This window comes from Stegodyphus dumicola, chromosome 5 (assembly GCF_044657685.1).
Source record: "Stegodyphus dumicola isolate Sdum_Otavi_A_Nest chromosome 5, ASM4465768v1".
NCBI classification, from domain to species: domain Eukaryota; kingdom Metazoa; phylum Arthropoda; class Arachnida; order Araneae; family Eresidae; genus Stegodyphus; species Stegodyphus dumicola.
In genome coordinates this window covers 102,211,655-102,231,189 of record NC_140772.1, presented here as the reverse complement: position 1 = coordinate 102,231,189, position 19,535 = coordinate 102,211,655, and the positions used below count along the sequence as shown (strand labels likewise).

The 19,535-nt window shown below is 30.6% G+C and overlaps 1 protein-coding gene across 7 annotated transcripts in view; it reads left to right on the top strand.

The window, feature by feature from the left end:
* Positions 1 to 19,535, top strand: part of LOC118190745 (ankyrin repeat domain-containing protein 63-like) — a 142,124-nt gene that overhangs the window by 61,599 nt on the left and 60,990 nt on the right. For all 7 annotated transcript variants that reach the window (XM_035361516.2, XM_035361515.2, XM_035361518.2 and 4 more), the window contains 2 exons: positions 14,325 to 14,376; positions 14,460 to 14,576. In XM_035361516.2, coding sequence (XP_035217407.1) covers positions 14,325 to 14,376; positions 14,460 to 14,576 — 169 coding nt within the window. The remainder of the gene's footprint in view (positions 1 to 14,324; positions 14,377 to 14,459; positions 14,577 to 19,535) is intronic.

Sequence of the window (19,535 nt, the reverse complement as noted above, 5' to 3'; positions counted from 1 at the left end):
TTGATGCATGATTTGTTATCTTCATAGAGAGTAATCGACAGATTTTGTTTTAGTCCTAGATCTTTGAGCAAATTTAACAGCCACTGTGCTTCTTGTGCAGTATTAGCTGCTGCAATATATTCTGCTTCAGTTGAAGATAGTGCAATGCAGTTTTACCTTTTGCTGCTCCATGAAATGCAGTTATTTCCTAGTTTGAATATGTATCCGCTAATGGATTTTCTTGATGTTCTGTCATTTGCCCAATCTGCATCCGAATATGCAGTTAGTATAGGTTCTTGAATTTTGTTAAAGACCAATTTAAAGTCTTTAGTTGTGTGCAAGTATTGAATGACTTTCTTGACAGCATTCCAATCTATATTCCTAGGTTTTTCGTTTCTTCTACTCAGTAGATTGACTGCACATGCTATATCTGGTCTGCTGATTGTTGCAATATATAATAATGCCCCTACTGCTTGTCTATATTCTGTATTGTCCTCTAGAAGATCATCTTCAGCTTCTAGTTTGCAGTAGTTTGTTTCCATTGGCGTATATGTTGGTTTCTCGTTCTGAAGTCCAAACTTTTAAACAATTTCTTCGATTTTATTCTTTTGGTTTATGACAAAAGTTCCATCCTTAAATCTTTCAATGTTTATGCCGAGGTAGTAGGTGACTTCTCCTAGATTTTTGATTCCGAATTTAACGTTCAATTGTTGGATTGTTTCCATTACATCTTCTTCTCTTTCACTTCCTACAAGCATATCGTCTACATATAATATTATATACGTGAATTTTCCATTGATGTTTTTGTAAAACAAGCATGGGTCCACTTTACTTTGTTTAAATGACATGTTTAGAAGTATTTTTCCAATTTTCAGATTCCAAGCTCTAGCGGCTTGTTTTAAACCATACATAGATTTCTTCAGCTTGCAAACTTAATTTTCATTTCCAGCTTTTAAGTATCCTTCGGGTTGAGTCATGTAAATTTCTTTTTCTAGTTCTCCATGAAGGAAAGCTGTTTTGACATCGATATGTCTGACAGACATGTTCTTATACGAAGCTGCACATAAGAAGGCTCGTAGCATTGTGTATTTTACTATAGGAGCAAAGGTTTCATCATAGTCAGATCCAAACTTCTGGCTAAATCCTTTTGCGACTAATCTGGCTTTGTATCTTTCAATTTTTCCTTCTGCATTTAGCTTTGTCTTGAAAGACCATTTGCATCCTATTGGTTTTCTTCCTTTTGGTAAATCAACTAATTCCCAAGTGTTGTTTTCTTCTAGTGAATTAATTTCTTCTCGAACAGCTGTTAGCCATTTTCTTTTTTCATTTTCTTCCAAACTTTGAATTTCCTTCCAGGTTTTGGGTTTGGAGGAGATTGGATATTTGACATGGAATCCGTAGCGATCAGGAGGTTTACCTTTTGTGAGTCTGTTCGATCTTCTGACTTTCAAAGGTTCTTCTTCGTGTTCTGATATTTCTTCCTCTTCGGGTTGTTCTATTTTTATTTCTTCCTGTTCTGAGCTTTCTTAGGATTTTTTTCATCCTGGTTTAAAGAGATGCTTACAGGCTCGTTAGTTTCAGTGTCTTCAATAAATCGTACAGATTTATTTATTATAATTTTGTCTCCAGGAATTAAAATTCTGTAGCCTTTACTTTTGCTGTCATAGCCAACGAGTATTCCTTCTATAGTAGTATCATCCAATTTACCTCTTTTAGATTTATGGATTTAAGCAAATGCCTTGCACCCGAAAGTCGTCAGATGAGAGAGGTTCGGTTTCTTGTTATTCCATAATTCGTATGGAGTTTTTGCATTTGGTTTTGTAGGCATACGATTCTGTAAATAATTTGCAGTCAGCAATGCTTCGGCCCAGTATCTGTGAGGTTGACCCGAGTCAGCTAAAAGACATCTTGTCATCTCCATGAAAGACCTATTTTTGCGCTCATTTACTCCATTTTGTGCTGGACAATACGGTACAGTAAGCTGGTGATTTATACCATGTTTTATAAGATATTCTTCAAGTTCCTTACTTGTGTACTCACCACCGTTAATTTTTCTTTTTCATTAGGTAAATCGTTGTGAACCTGCTGTAATCATCAATAAAAGTTACGAAGTATAGATATCCACTGACAGACGGTGTTTGTACTGGTCCTAAAGCATCAGTGTGAACGAGTTCTAGCGGTTTAGATGCTCTGAATTTCGATTCTTTGGGATACGGAAAATCAGTTAGTTTACATTTTATGCACTGAATGCATTTTGTATCATGTTTACAATTATCTAGTTTAATTCCTTCAGCGAGTTCTTTGTTTACAAGTTGCTTGATTACGTCATCGTTTCTGTGACCAAGGCGTCTATGCCAAAGTTGAATACAGTTCTCATTTTTGCACTGAAATGCTACATAATGCTACATGAGCTGATGGTTCATTATTCCTGTCTATTGGTTTAATTTGGTAAAGATTATTAGTTGCATGACATTCTAGAATAATCTGATCTCCTTTCATGATCATACATTTATTTCCTTCAAACCGAACCGAAAGTCCTTTTTCCGTTATTTTCTTAATTGAGATTAAATTCGTTTCTAATTCAGGAGTGTATAAAACTTCTGATAAGAGAACTTCAGTTATTTTTTGTTTAGCATTTGATGTTTTAAAACGGACAGTTCCTATCGCCGTTGATTTAATACATTGCCCATTCGCAGTTATAATATCTGACGGATTTATGGGTTTACATTCCGTGAAATATTTCTTATTATTTTTTAAGGTGATTACTTGCTCCGCTGTCGAAAATAAAACTCTCGGATGATTGATGTAAGTTAATAGACAGAGCGACGCTGACACATCTGGATTCGATTTCCGGTGTTCTAATTTATGTCTGTTGTTGTTTCATCGCGAGGTTACCGACGTTCTTTGCTTGGCATGTTTTAGAATCTGCGTATGTTTTCTTTGAATTTTGGCGCGGTTCATTTTTTTGTTTCGATTTTAGATGATAACATTTTGATCTAAAATGGTTATTTTTATGACAATATGAGCAAAACTTTTCTTTCTTTGTCATGTTTTGAAATGAGGCTTTAAATGCCTTTGAATCTGATGAATTATTTTCAACACTCTTGTTAAATTCGTCAATTAATTTCCCTTTCAAGAATTCTGGATTCAGTTCCGATTCTGCTCTGGCTTCAAGAGCCGTAATGAGCGTATCGTAAGAACTAGGCATTGAACAAAGCAAAAGCGCCGAAACGTGTTCGTCTTTTATGTTCTCACCTATTGATTTGAGTTTATCGACTAACTCCAGTAATGTATTTATATGTGTTTGCATATTTCCGTCTTCTTCAAGCTTCAAACTATAAAGCTTTTGCAAAAGAAATAGTTTACTTGAAAGATTTGACATTTCATGTACCTGCCTGAGTTTTTCCCAGGTGGCTTTAGCAGTAGTTTCATGTTTAATGTGAATTATTTGGCTGTCTTCGATAAATAAATTTGACATTGCCGATCTCGTTTACTCCATTGTTCTGTAATAGGGCTTGGAGGTACATCTTCGATTACATCGTAAAGATCCTCCTTTATTAGTAGCATTTGCATTTTGAATTTCCATGTTGAGTAATTACTGAATTCAGTTTTGCAATTTGCATTTGACTTGAATTCAACATTTTTGTATCGTCGAAAAATTGATTTTGGGTTTTAATATGAAACTACAGATTAGCTTTTACAGTACTTTTTTCTTTATTATTATTTAATTAGCTATGATCTTTTCATTAGGACTCATAATTTTTTGTTGTAAAACATTTTATAGCCTCGAAATTTCACAACAAATTAATAAAAATAGAGAGCAAAATAATTCTTCTTACCTTCTATCCAGCGCAGCATCAAGCGAGATCATACCTAATTAACTTGTGATCCAAAATAGGTGTAGATGGAAATTGTAAGATTGCAAAACACATCCTTTATTAATACATGAAAAATGGATAAAAATTCGTTAGTATTCCAAATACATATTGAAAAAAGGGATTTATATTATAGAGAGTATCACATCACTGTCCTATACAGAAGGAATGAGAAAAGTAAGTGTAAAAAAATAAGAGAGTTACACAGTTAACTCTTTTGCATGGTTTCCAGTTCATACAGTTTATCGTGCTATTGGCGACAGTCCATCACTATATGCATACCAACAGAAATAAATGCTTGTACTGAGCATTCTCTGTCTAAGACGACTCACCTGACCTACCAAAGTTTAAGACTCAATAGGAAAACAAGAAAATCACAGTTATTAAAAATTAATAGGATAATTTCAAAATTATATTAAAATTTTAAAATCTAATTAAAATGGTTCCTATAACCACATGATCTGTATTTAAACATTTAATATACAGTGAACCCTCTTATGGCAACCTCTTCCAAAATAATTTCCCAAAGTAGAAATAAACACTTGTACTGAGCATTCTCTCTCTTAGACGACCACCTCCACCGAAGACCAAAATAATTGGAAACATGGACGATCATCTAACAGAGGATTTAATGTACTTTTACAATGCATCAGTGCATGATCCAGCCAGATCCGGACCATCTAGTAGCTTATAAATGGTTGGCTTCCAAAAATGACCATTTCTAAAGGTACAAACAAACACTTGCACTAAACATCATCTTTCTAAGATGATCATCTCCACAGAATACCCAAAATCAACTAGAAACATGCATGAATATCTTAGAAAGAATTTTTAACTCGTGGTTACATTCATTACAATTAAGTGCAAAGCTTAAGGAAAGTTATAAGCGGTTAAGTCACTGAATATTGGTAGTTAGACTTGGGTTTGATTCTTAGCGAAAAAGCTAGCTGCATGGGCATTTTCGTGGTTTTTCCCAATACAATGTAGTTACGAGCCAGTTTTCTTTGGAAAGCCCTCCACAAAGACAGCCCTTAGGCAGATAGTCATCGTTCGCTTTGTTATAATCAAGTAAACCAAACTAATTTAAAGAAACTTATTCATTTTGCTCTCAGGGTTGCGCACCAAATAAATCATACGTGGTAGCTTTTCGTATTCAGAACCTAAAACGTATCAAAACAGAAAATTAAATGAATTTAATAATGTAACTTGGTTATGCAGAATTCCAATTTTTAATTTATCCCTAATTTCCACAAATTTGAGCAAGAATAATCATGTAATAAAACATAAACTGATAACTTTAAATTCAGAGAATAACTTTGATGACCTTTGACCACTAGCAAATCGTTGAATATTGGTAGTTCGACTGGGTTTCAAATTATGGTGGATGGGCTGCTTACAAGGAAATTTTCATGGTTTTCTCCATGTGAAACATAAACACGAGTCGTTTTCTATCAGCTGTCTGAAATAAGAGTAATTTTTGTATCAACTCTCCACTATAAACAGTCCTCCAAGAAGCCATCCATATCCCCTTTGGCAGATTATCTCAGGGTACTTTGCCATAACCTAAATAATTTGATTTGAGGATCATGCTAATCTACTTTCATACTGGAGTCTGTGGTGCTTTAATATTTTATTTCTATAAACTGTGTTAATTGCTTTAAATTAACCATTTCAGCAACTTTTCTGGTTTATTTTCTTTTTAAAACTTTTGACATCATTTTATAAGCCTAAATGGTGTTTTTTCCATTTTGCCGGCGCAGGCGATAAAGTCGCCAGAAACGGTTCGTACAACCAATGCCAAACAGAATATACTCGCTGGTAACCTTTTACGCGTGATTTTCAAAACAAGTAGCAGCAATTTCTTATAGGATTGATTGTTTCTTTCAATACTGGCATAAAATTACATAGAATTTTTACCAGATAGTTCAATTTTATGCCCTAAGTCACTTTCAACATGTTAGGCCTAGCTTCACCGGCACTTGTGGATGTTGCTTTTTTTTCTTTTGGAAAAATCAACATTTTTTCTTTGTTTCTGCTAAATAAACTTCTTTAGAGCATATTGTGCTGGTAATGAGATAGAAATTACTTAAATGGCAGATATATTTTAAAAATATAGTAAAACGAAATAAGCAAACTACAAATGCACATTACATGTTTAGTTAGCCAAGTAAATAAACATGTAATGTGCATTTGTGATTTGCTTATTTCTTTCTACTATATTTTCAAAATATATCTGCCATTTAATTAATTTCTCTCACTAAGTGCTTTCGCAGTAATTAAGTCAATTAGGATGCAATCACACCTCTCACCTGAAGGTGAAAATATAGAAAAAGCGAAGTCAAGGGTTAAATTCATCAGTTCTAATGAGAATGCTCTGGTGAAGTAAAGCACTGTGATTTTACATAATTTCTGAGTAAGCTATTCATGCGAATTGAAATAATTCTTGCATTTAAATTTGTATTCCATAAGATTTAATTTAAGATTTAACTTGAAATGAATGTAGATAATTACTGACAGAATTAGATTTTTGTAATGTAGTTTAACCCTTTGCGGCACAGTGTGTCCGGTCTGAACACACCTAAAAATTTCCTTCTCTATGCACAGAAAAATTGAATAAAAAAGGATTTATAGGTTACTCTGAACCTTCTTTATTTATAGTAGATGGAAGCTCAACACAAACCAGTCCATATTCTTTAGCCATGTTTAGTTTTTTAAGACCCTTATTTTTCAAAGAAATCTTCCAGATTTTTTTTATCGTATAAAAGGGATTGTTTGAAAAGAAATTTTGTATGTTATTTTTTTGGCTGTATGCTAATTTCCTTATTCTATATTAGTTTTAATCTTTTACCTTGAAATCTTTCCTAAAATCAAATGGCGAACTCTAAACGTGCCCAGACCGGGCTTACCGATAATCTAGAACAATTGAGAGTCTGTATTCTTTGTTTCTCCACATCTCATCGGTCAATTCATTGATAACAATGCTCATTTCGGCACTCTTTTTGAACCTCTATTCACCCCTCAATCAGTGTGCCCACCTTGGGCACACCCACAGAATTAAAACGATAAGTATTATCTTCATAAATTTTTACTTGTGTACTCCTCTAGGCCTAATTAGACTGTCTAACTTTTTTTTATCAAAACTCCAACTTTAAGGGTGAGACACATAAATAAAAATAATAAAATGTTCAGCTGTCTTTTAAATTTTTAATTTTATAATTTCTGCATGCCATCTTACCATATTTAAACTGATGATCTATAATCCGGAATCGCCGAAGTCCCGACGAGTCCGGATTAACGACTTTTAACTGTATAAAGTATTTCATTATTTTTTCCCCATTTAAAAACTAAACACCTCAATTAGAAAGATGAATGTAACTTAAAAGCCATAAAAATATTTATTGCCATTTACAAGCAGTGAATCTGTAAAATGTGTGTTATCCTTGTACACATAATTTAAAAATGGTTGATATAATAAACCAGATTCTGCTGTTGACTTAAGTTCTCTCCAGATTTGATCCTGACTTTAAAAGGTTGAGTTCAATGAAGCAGACTCGAGAATTGCATAATAACGAGAGTTGATTAATAAACAGCTTAAGATCATTTCACAAAGCTGGTTTTTTAATATTTCTTATTGATTTTTAGATGTAGGATATGATGTTGTGTTATTCATTTTGTATTTAAATGTGTAAGCTATTAGCTTTTTCTCGCAGATTAAATCTTAATTTCTGTCTTAGATATAAGACACAAATAAAGTTTTATATTAATTCACTTATTATAGATTTAGTATTTGACTGTGATGCAATGCTTTTTAAAAAGTGCATAGAATTTTTAGTGCAGGCATAAACTTCCTTGGTAATGTCATTAAATTGATCAATTAACTAATTTTCTCATTTCTTTTTATGAAAGTTGATTTTTCAAAACATTCACGCCACATGAAAAGCTTATGTTTTTCTCTAAAAGTATGTATTATCATGTTTATTTGAAAGAAATATTGTAATAAGTCTTTGTTTAATAAGCCTGTTTTTCTGAGTTTTTCATTTCAATCTATTAATGATATTAACAAAATGCAATACTAATGTATATTGGAGGGATGTCAGGGAAGTCCTTAAGAGGGTGGTTAAAGACTCTATAGTTATAAAGTCTTATTAAGGGGCATTGGCGGCTCATAATAAGCACTGTGGAACTGCAGCACCCCCTATTTCCACTTATTATTATTTTTAATATTTAATATAGTGTGCCCTTTAGTCTTTAATTCTTTCTTTATACTTTTACAATACATAATCCTTAACGTCAGTAGCCATCTCCCACTTTGTGAAAAGGGTTCGAAAGTCTTCATTTGGAAGTGCGCGCTTCACAGTTTCAGCGACGGGGTGGTTGGCTGTTCTGCGCATGTGCATACAGAAAGCAGCATACGAGCTGGGTAGAGAGAAGAGCACTGTCGCTCATGCAGTGCAGAAATTCTGGCATGTTGTTGAAAACGTGATTTCTTTTACTCTGTGTGGTATTCCTTCACAAGGTGGAACTTCATCATACGGACCATAAACAGAGTTCATGAAAATTTGCAGCTTTTAAAAAATTGCCTTACTGAAATTCAGTCAACATCAAATGCAGATCAAACTATTGCGAAAGCAACAGGAATTTAAAAATATGTAAATGATAATAATTTCAAGTTTTGGTTAGAGCTTTTTTTATCAGATGCCTCACGTTGAAATAATATACAACTAAATGCAATCCAGAGAAATTAGTGTGTTTAAAGTTAATGAATATATAACAAATTTCGAAACTGCTATTTTAGAATTAAGAAACTCAAAGTACTGTGAGAATTTTCAAAGACACTGATGGCAGAAGCTGAGAAAATATGTGACTTTATACTATGTATGGATATAATGCACAGATATTCTTCCACTAAACACTTAGAAGCTGTTAAATTCTTTAACAAGAAATGCTTAGTTTTAGGAATGAACATTCTACAGAAGAAATAGTACTGACCACTGAAGCATATCCAATGATTGACAATGAAAAGCTTGAAACTGAACTAAAAGTATTCCATTGTAGGTCTGATATCCATAAATACTGCAAATTAATTGAGCTACTGAAATTTATCTTTGAAAATAATCTAGATGATGTTCTTAGTGAAATTATGAAATTGATAAAAATTCTCTTGAGAGTTCCCATGAATACATCAGAGGCAGAATGCTGCTTTTCAACGTTGAAAAGAATGAAAAACTTTCTAAGAAACACTAGGAATTCGAAAAGACTAAATGCGCTTGCATTGCTTTCAATAAAGAAAAATTTCCTCAGTTGTCATCCAGAGATCAAGGAGAAAATTATTGATCTTTCCGCACAAATTAAAACAAGAAGAATGAATTTCATTTTTAAATGAATAGACAAAGATTGAACTGTAACAATTTTGGTTAAAGTAATTAAGAAATGTTTTAATTTTTTTCTTGGAAGATTTCATAAAAGTTCAAAATAAATTTTCTTTTTATACATGTTTGTTTCCTTTTACACAATTTTAAAACAAAGGTTAAATTTTTTTGGAACAGCACCCCCACTAATTTTAGCCACGAGCCGCCACTGTTAAGGGGTATATTAAAGAGAAAACATTTGAAACTGCTAGCCCAGATGCATAGAGCTATTGCCCAGACACCTGCAAAGCAGGTTGCTAATGTTGAATTTCCAGACAAAGACATTTCAGTATTTGGTGGAATAAATATGGATATGCAAAATGTGCCCCATCCTGAATATCTCGAATTCAAGGTGGTCTTTAGACATTCAGCTAAACCATATTTTGTTGCTTAACTACTTTTTTTTTTTTTTTTTCAATATACATTAAAACTAGTTATGAGTTTTCCTCAGTAAAAACATGTATGCAGTGCAGATAGGAGATCTCTGGCAGTAAACAAAAGTAATATAGAATAAGAGAAAATGAATGTGAGATCAACTCTGGATATTTCCAACAGTTAGATGTCATTTATTCTTCTGCTTTGTTTCTGTGCCTCTGTCAGTATGTGAAGGATAATTTTTGCATTTACTTTCTTTTTTTTTAGTTCATTATGCAACTGTTAAATGGCATCTATTTATTTTCAGATTTATTATGCTTGATAGAACAGTAACGCACCAGTCTCCTTGAAGTAAATTTTCGTGTATTTTAAAATTTTTATCCATGTGTACTGTTGAAAACCAACCCAATTCTAAAAATGTAGATTATTTTATGTTATATATTCAAAGTAATTTCTTTATGTGTAGTTTCTTTTTTCCCTTGATGAGAAATAAGTATTATTTCTGACTGCTTTTTAAAACTACAATTATATCCCTGCATTCATAATTTACTGCAGGCTGGAAAAATATTTTTGTTGAATTAAATATGTAAATGTTTTATAAGCTACAAAATACATGCCAGTGTAACTCCAGGTAAAACAGCTGTCTAAAGCACCCAATGCTATTTTTCTATAGCAGCTTTAATCTTGAGCACAAGTATGTATGGTTTGAGTTAATATGACTACTAATTCAGTATATAATGGAACATTTCATAAAGCTGTTCATGATACTGTACAATAAAATATTTTTATTACTGTACTGTCTGTTGGTTTGGTTTCTTTGATTATGGCAAAGTACTTGAAGGCTGTATGACCTTCGTGAATAGATGGCCTGGTCAGCTTCAAAGTCACGTGATTTGACGTCATGAAAGGCATCTAAACTTTCACCCTTCGCGCTTCTCTGTGGACACTGTAAGCGAAGAATTCCTATGTTAGTTTGTGTGCTGTTCATTAACGTTGCACTGTGTTTTTTTCATTATTCATGTATTTTTTATTACTAAATTTGAGTTAATTTAAGTAAAGCAGTTATGCTGTTTTGGTTTTTAAGTTCACACTGGTAGTTAAGTTTACTTATTTTTTTAGAATTTGTTAATAAATATAGCTATCGACTTCTTTGTAGAGCTAAAATGAGTTAAGTCTACTTTCATGCCTGCACGATGTTGTGTTTCAGTCTGCAAATCAAATTACGTTAAAACCATTGGATATATACAGATATTCAAGTTTCCAAAAGATACATTAAAACGGGATTTCTAGATTAAAAAAAAATTCCGAGTGAGCGTTTTATGTGAGAAATATTTTTGGGAAGATGATATCATTCGGTACAATTATTTATCAAAAGATGAAGGCATTGTTGTTTAAGTTTGTAAAGGACACCCTAAATTATAAACGATGCTTATCCATGCATTTTTTCTGATTGTCCAAAATGCTTATCTGACAATCTGACATCTCCAAGGATGAGCACAGAGGAAAAAGAGCCAATATGGATAACATATTTTTAATCAATTTTTGAAAAGGACAAAATTGCATCTTTTGAGGATTTTTCTTCTTCATTATTGAATAAGCTAAACATTTCAGATGATTCAGATTTAATTTGACATAAAATCTGCTGATGGAAATTATATTTTATTGCTCAGTTTTAATCTACAGCCTAAAGTTTGGAAATGTATCTAACTATCATTTCATGTGAATACAGCAGTGTCTCTTGGACAAGAAGCTGTTGAAATGGGAGTATGTAAAAATATATTAAATGGAAATACTAAACTTACTTTATGGACTGAATTTGAAAACATTTATAGCTATGTCAAAAGCATAGTAATTAAAAACATTGAAATTGAACTGTGACTTACCACTATATAACTAGGAAGCATAATACGTTGAATAAAAATCATTTGAAAATCTTACTTGAGGAATAGAACATTTTATTTTGGAACAAATTAAGATGTGTAATAAAAATAAAATGGCTAGAAGGTACTAGTCTTTTCTTATTCGTTGTACATTATCCCACCAGCCACAGAGCGGTAAAATTGCTGAACACTGGTAGTTCCGACCTGGATTCAAATCCGGGTGAAGGGGCTGGCTGCAAGGGCATTTTCGTGATTTTCCCAATGTATAACGTGCATATTTAAAACCTTTATAAACCAGTTAAATAATAATATAATTTAAAACCAGTTTGCCTTAGAAAGTCCCCCGTGAAGGCATACCTCAGGCAAATACCCTAGTGTCTTTTGCTATAATAAACTAAATCAAGTCAAACCAAATCGTTATACATTAAGTAAGCTGCTTGTTATAGTTGCCTCTATGAATGTCAACTCATCTGCCTTCCATGCATTGACCATTTCTGAAAAATCCTAGGCCTGTTAAAGCTTAATGTATCAACAAACAATGAATCTAATTACAAGTATGCAAAAGGTAAAGTAAAAAATTACTGGGACATTAGCAATTCATGAATTTATATATTGATTAGGTTCGAGTGAAAAAGGTGACATAGAAAGGTAAAAAAAAAATAATAATTGACTTTCCTAAGAATCTTGAAAGTATTGAAGCATCATCTCTTTTATGATTTCTTCTTTATTATCATATTATAAAGATATCATTACATTAGTAATAATTCGCGTGCTGTAATGCAGCACAAAATTACACTTTATTTAATTTATGGTGGCAAATCCCAAGAGGATTTAAGGAAATTTTAATTTTTCTGCGACTTTTGATCTCTATTTCTTTTTGTTAGATAATTACTAAAAGGAATAAAAAATACATTTTGCATACTTTTTAAAAGCTCTGAAGTATTTATAGTTTTAAACCATTGGTTACTGATTGTTCATTCAAGTCTTAAAATTAAAAACAGCAGTAATTATTAATAAATAATTATATTGTGATAAGGTAATAAAAAATCGTTTTTATGTCTTTTAATTGGTTAAATAGAGTTTATATTTTGTAGATTAATAATTTATACTTTGAAATCCTTTCATTCCTTTCCTTCCATTTTTCTTCACATCTATGAAAATAAACCTTCCATGCATCAGTGAAATCAACAGTAAATTTTGTAAATATATTTTTCAGAGTATTTAGTGGAAGTAAGAACAATCAAACTGTAAAGATTTATTTATGTTAATAAATAGCAATCTTTATTTATTTTAAAACTTCGTTTTTCAGCAAATCTTAAAATGTCATTACTATGCAGTATAAAAATATCGTAAAACATTGGCTAGAAAATTTCATGAATATTTCTTAAAATAATACCTCTGAAGCTATCAATCTTAACTATAAATGTATAAACGACCTTTTATATATGTTTATCTGTAAATCTCTGAAAATCTAATTACTATGCATTATTTAAAACAAAAGAATCTAAACATTTAACAAAATGTGCATATTCAAAGCCGAAGCAAAGTCGCGAAGGACTCGAGATGCCTTCTGTGACGTCACTCGTAGCTAATCAGGCCATGTTATATCCAGTTGGCTGTGAAGGCTGTCTGCCTAAGGAGGAAGGGATGCCTCTGTGGAAGATTTTCAAAAGGAAACTGGCTCATATACACATTGCACATGGGGAAAACCATGTAAATGCCCATGCAGCATAAAAAAACCATATAGTACTGTAATTGTTCAATTCAATGTATGGTGCACTTTATTATTTAATATATTAACGACATACTGTATGTAATTTGTCATTTAAATATTGATCATTGTATTTATGTGTGTTATATTAATAGCATATTGTAAATTATGTTGCTTTTATCCACAAGTTTGCTTAACTCTTGAAACATAACTACAGATATAGGAGTAGGGGTGGACATAAGAAAATGTCAACTGCAAATTGAAACTGATTTTCCAAAAATATTGTTTATTTTGCTGGAAAGTAACAGGGATACTTTGTCTTTGAAAAATTAACTGAATATTTTTGTTTTTTGAATAAAAAGTTTTATTTCAGTATCCCTTCAAATGCAGTTTTTCTGCAACGTAACATAGACTAAGGTTATTTTTTGTCTATGTTTAAATTTAAAACTGGTATGTTTATCTTCAATTTATTTGTTGTTAATGAGATATTGAATGCTAAAAATTTAATTAAAGCTTCATTTTTAATTTTTTGTAGAATTAAAATCTTTTCTACTGAATTCAACCTAGAAATTTAATATTTGTTTCATGTTTAATTGTAATATAAGGTAGCTACCACATTAAACATTTTTACAGTTGTATTTTTTAATTTCATTAATTTTTAAGAGTTTAGAGATCTGAAATTTTCTGTACTGCTTTATTATTATGGCTTTCATCATTTGATGGCAAAAGCCTCCTTGTAAATGAACTGCATGAAAGCAACAATTTTATTTAGATTTCTTCTTATGACGGGCAGACTATAAGTGACTTTGGTTAGGATTACTGCCATTTTTGTGATGATCTGCTGAGAATTCTGAGTAGGGTTACTGCTTTAGCAAAGTCAAGTAACAAGAGGACTATTGGGGCTGTTTAAATTGCAGAGGATGTAATAATAAGGCCATTTTAATTTTTATTTGCATTTAAACTATGGTATAAAGCTATATTTCATAATAATGGCCAATTTATATTAATTCCTCACTAAATTATATTTCTTTAGTAAAGAATTTACATGTAAATATGTCTGCACTAGTAATATTTATGCAAGTTTTTTTGTTTCTAGTGTGCTTGCATAGGTGGTAGTGCTGATTTGCTTGCTTATATGCTAACTAAGGGTAAATTAAATCTCTTTATTTATGTCTTGTAATTATTAAAATATAATTGCAGTTATATATTCATTTGTAATATTTTGTTCTAGGAGCAGATGTTCAAAGCCTTTCTAATTTTGGTGATTCTGGATTTTATCTTGCAGTCTATGAGTATTTAAATTCAAAAGTTCTTGATCTAAAGGTTTTGAATCTTCTTCTAGATGCAGGTAATAGTTTTATTTTCTGTATGAATTTTTACTAAAGTTTAAAGCTTAAATTATTAAATGCTAGACATTTAGAATTAAATATATTTCATGTGAAGAGAAGTGTATTTTCCCCCCTATTACTCTTAACTGGTAAATCTTTCAAAAAAAATATTCTTATTTTTATGATCAACATATATCTCAAAAAGGATTTTAAATAGGAAAGAATGAAACTTATCTCATCGTCATAAAATTTTATTACTGTACCATACTTAAAAAACTATTTTTTTTTTTTTTTTTTTATAAAATTTTGTACAATGCTACTTAGTTGAATTTTACGTCAACTGAAAATATGACTTGAGACTTATATTGCCTTTGCGGTCTATCTTTCTTCTATTTTACGAGTAGAAAAATATCAGAAATTTTTGTTGATTATGTACATTGCTAGTGGGCTGAATTACAGTTTACCAAGTAACAGAAGAAATCCTAGCCTCATTAGCTGAAGAAACTAGCTTTAAAAATGAAGATGACACATTTGAAAGTGAATTTGTAGTTGTTTCCTCGAGTGAATACAGGCAGGAAGGGACAATGTCTCAATTATATATAAGATGATTATAAGGGAAATTCAGAGTATTCTAGCTTAATATAAAAAATAATTAAAATGAATCAAAATATAGCTTGCAGTGTGTTCAAAATGAAATTAAGCAGGTGAAAAATTTATATCATTTTTATTTTATAAAAAAGGGCATAAGTTTTAAAGATAATGATTAGTATTCATGTTTACCCACGAGGAAAACCACAAAAACTTCCATATCGTCACTCTGTTTACCAAATTGAAATTAAGTCGAACTAGCTGTATTCAGTGGCTGTACCTCTAGCTTCCCAACTGCCTTGCACTTTTGAATCTTTTGTAATCAGATTCAGTTTGCTAATTGCAACTGGTTCAAAAACAGGTTGTTATTTTAATAATTTTTATTGCACTTGATCTGCATCATAAATTCATAATTAGCTGCTGATTATCATATAAGTGTATGCTACTTGCCTAAGACAAAAAAAAAAAAAAAAAATAATAATAATAATATGTGTACAACCACATGACTTTCTTGTATGGAATGTTAAATTATACGCATTTTTTTCCTGCATTTCATTTAAACTTATTTCCTCAAATTTCTCTTTCAGTTCAGTTCTCATTTCACGGCAGGGAAAAAATACATGAAAACTCAAAATATCTTCATTAAAAATTGAAAGACATGGAAAAACATAAAACAGAAATACAATTTAAAACAATAAAAAAAATTTACAATTAAAATTGCACTTCCTATGGAAAAACAAGCAATACAGCCAGCAGGCAAGAAGGCAGATTTTTTGGTGCATAAAACTAAAAGTTTCCTTTTGGTCCCAGTCAGAAAAAAGGCAATGAAAGGGCAGAAACTTACTTCATTCACTATTCTGCTAAGTTTCAAATGTAAACAAATATGGCTGCTATGGTAAAAAAAATTAGGCTTAGCCACACTTAAACAACTTTTAAATTGTTGATAATTCTGCAACTATTGCATGCAGATTAACTAAAGGCATAAAAACTTTAACTGGAAGATAAGAATAACATAATTTAATCATTTCTAAAGCAAGAATTTAACAATTTACCAATATAACAATTAAAAAAACTGAGCTCACTGAGCTGAGTAACAAAACAGGTATATATATCTTATATATATGTGTGTGTGTGTATATATATATATATATATACATATTACTGTTATATATGTGTGCATATATATACATACATATATATAATTAACCTTTAAGTACAGACGTTCGTTTTCTGTTACATAAACACAGAGGAGGGGTCTCTCAGACTGTGCTCTATTTTATGCATTTAAAAAATATAAAATTTTAAAATAATATACTTTGTTATTATATAAGCATTAATACACTTTTCTTGTCATATTGTAGTAATTAATTCTTTTTAAAACTCTAAAATTAATGCATTGAAATTTAATTTTTAAATCACATACGAAAAAATACGAAACACTTAATCAAATCAATAAAATAAACACTACTTATTTGCAAATGCAATACAAACTAAACTATTTAATAAATTTTCTATCTACAGAATCTGGATTATATAAAATAATGCAAAAACAATATAATATATAAAGAATATTAAAAAACTGCAGCACATTATTTCAAGCATTTTCAACGCATTTTTTGCGAATTCTCTTAGCACATTCATTACACATTGGATTCTTGCAGCTGAAACATAGATAGGTAGTTTTTCTTCTCAGTCTAAGGGGACAAAGAAAGCATATTTTATGCTTTTTAGGGGTATCAGTTACATCTGGACTAGAATAGATTCCACTGGAAACTCCTAGTACTCTTGAATGCACATTTTTACTTCTCAGTTCACAGTTGGCTTTTCAAACCTTGTTCTATACGTGGTTTCACTAATTCTAATGATAACTTTTTTTTTTTTTTTTTTTTTTAATTTGGCACTGTCTCTTAATGATTTATGTATTACATGTGCATTAATTCCACTTTGATCAAGTAACCTAAAGAATATGGCCATCGTCTTGTTCTTCGGCTTGTAGAATGTCTAGAACATTTTTCATCCAATGCATGTACACCTCCTTTAGTCAAACTGTGAAATGTTTTAATTTCTGGTTTCCCAGTTTCAAGGTCTTCTGATTTCGAATGATGCATTGAAGAAATGAGAATAACACTTTCTTAATTTCTGAGGCACCTATAAAACGAGAGTCATTCTATCTGTGAATGCATAAATGGAAGATCCTTCACTTTTCGTTTTATTTGGAAAAAATTCACCTGGTATTTCTCTCTTATTTTATTATTTTATTTACTTATTTATTTATTTTTTTTTTCCATAGTACCAACATATGTCAAACCTCTAGAGTTAAGTTCTCGTACAAGTTCAACACAACCATCCCCCCTCATGCGAGAGAAAAGTAACATAAACCCAGAGGTGAAGTATCGCTATATGATCACGGCCCAATTAAAAAAAAAAAAAAAAAAAGAATAGAGTTTAATAAAAATTTAGGAATAGTTATATTTATGTCAACTTGATAGTACTGAAAAGGAAAAGAATAACTATATAACTTATAAGCAGTTTCACATTTCTAAAATATTGGCGCGGTCATACAGACCCCAAATCTGTGTTTAAGGTTTAAAGGCATAAAGTAAGAAATTTAGAACTAATTTTTCACAAAGACCAAAAATTGAAATTCATGATTAACAAATTTCGAATAATCTTATAAATGCAACAAAGAATTTTAATAAGTTAAAACCAAAACTTTTTAAACAAGCAAAACCCTATTTAAAAAAATTAATGAAATTTAAAGAAAAATGAACAAAAACCAAAGAGGAATTCAGTCAACTTCAATTATATTTCTTCAGGGGGGGGATATTGAAATCTCCCTTCTACAAAAATCCTTTCTTTTCCGTATCCAGAATTAGCCGATGAACCATTTCAATGTATTTTAATTTTAATAATTCACCCAAAAATTCTGGCCCTTCCCCAGAGCAAGGAAGAAGAAAGTAAATTCTAATTAGAATAACCTTAAATAAAGAGAATTCTATTCTATTAAAAGAATTGAAAACGAAAGTGAATAAACAAAATACTTCAGTGAAAAATTTAAATCCAAAGTTTTACCTTTAAACAGATAATCCAAAGACTAAAACATGAGTGAAACTAAAAAATATAGCCGAAAAAAACCTAATTAAAACACACAAGAAGTAATTAAGAACTTCAAGCACTTTCATTAGACACCAATCTAAACTATGAGCTGCGTAACAATAGGGACATACAGGTTTGCCATTTTGGCTTCATTGGCCAAACTAAAAAACCTTGGCGGGAAAGTAATTGCTCAAAAGGCTAAAATCTGGAACGAAAGCTGTAACTTTTTAAACCAAAAGAAAAGCTTTAAATGCTTCAATGAAAATAAATTTTTATTTTAGTCAAAGAAAAAGATTGCATATTATTTGAATGAAATTAAGTAAATTCAGATTTTTTTAAACAAAATGGGAATAAATTATTTAGTGAAAAACTTAAATTTTAAAATCAATTAATCCTTAAGAAATATAGACTCAATAAGTTGCCCAAAAAGTGAACAAAAAGTTTTAAATAATTGTTTTGTAGATATGAGTAAAAAAATCTATAAAGTTGAATTTTAGTTTTTTTAATTTTGCAACGTAAAATTGCATAAAAAGGTTGAAAAAAGAAGTAAAGGAACTACTTTTCTAACAAAGTAAAAAGTCTTAAAGTCATGGGCTTATCATGACGACTTTGAGTATATATAGGGCCATGGTTAGTAGCAGGATAATAATTAAAAAAAAAAAAAAAAAAAAAACTATATAACCTTTAAAACTTCCTTCATTATTCTTCTCTGTTGGAGCTTTCAGACAAAAAATTCAGAATTTTAAAAAGTATTATACGGTGTAGTCTTTTTTTTTTTTTTTTTTTTTTTTTTTGGTAGACCAGACTTTTTTAATAAAGGAATTTCATTATCTTTTAAAATTTTGGGGAGAATTAGAATTTCTTCTTTTGGTGCAAACTTTTTTAATTCTACTAATTTGGTTAAAAACAGTATTTATAATAACTTTTTAAAATATGTTAGAATTCCAATTTATAACAGGTGCTCGAGAAAAAACAATTTAGCAATTAACATTTTTAACAATTTAGCATATTTATCAAGCATAATTAACTTTCCAAATAATTATAATGCTATTGCATGCTTTCAGGACTGGATATTTTTTTAGCTTTTCCTATGCTGTAAGGAAATTTGTAACTACTTCTTTCAGAAAATAATATTTTAAAACTGAACTAATAGAAAATTTCAAACAAGCAATTTTCTCTTGCAATTTTTATGCTTTTTATTGGTGTAAATAAGTAAAAAATATTAAAATATTTAAAAACGAATTTTTGAAAGTTTTGTTTAAAATTCTAAATTGTGCTGCTTTTTTAAATTATAG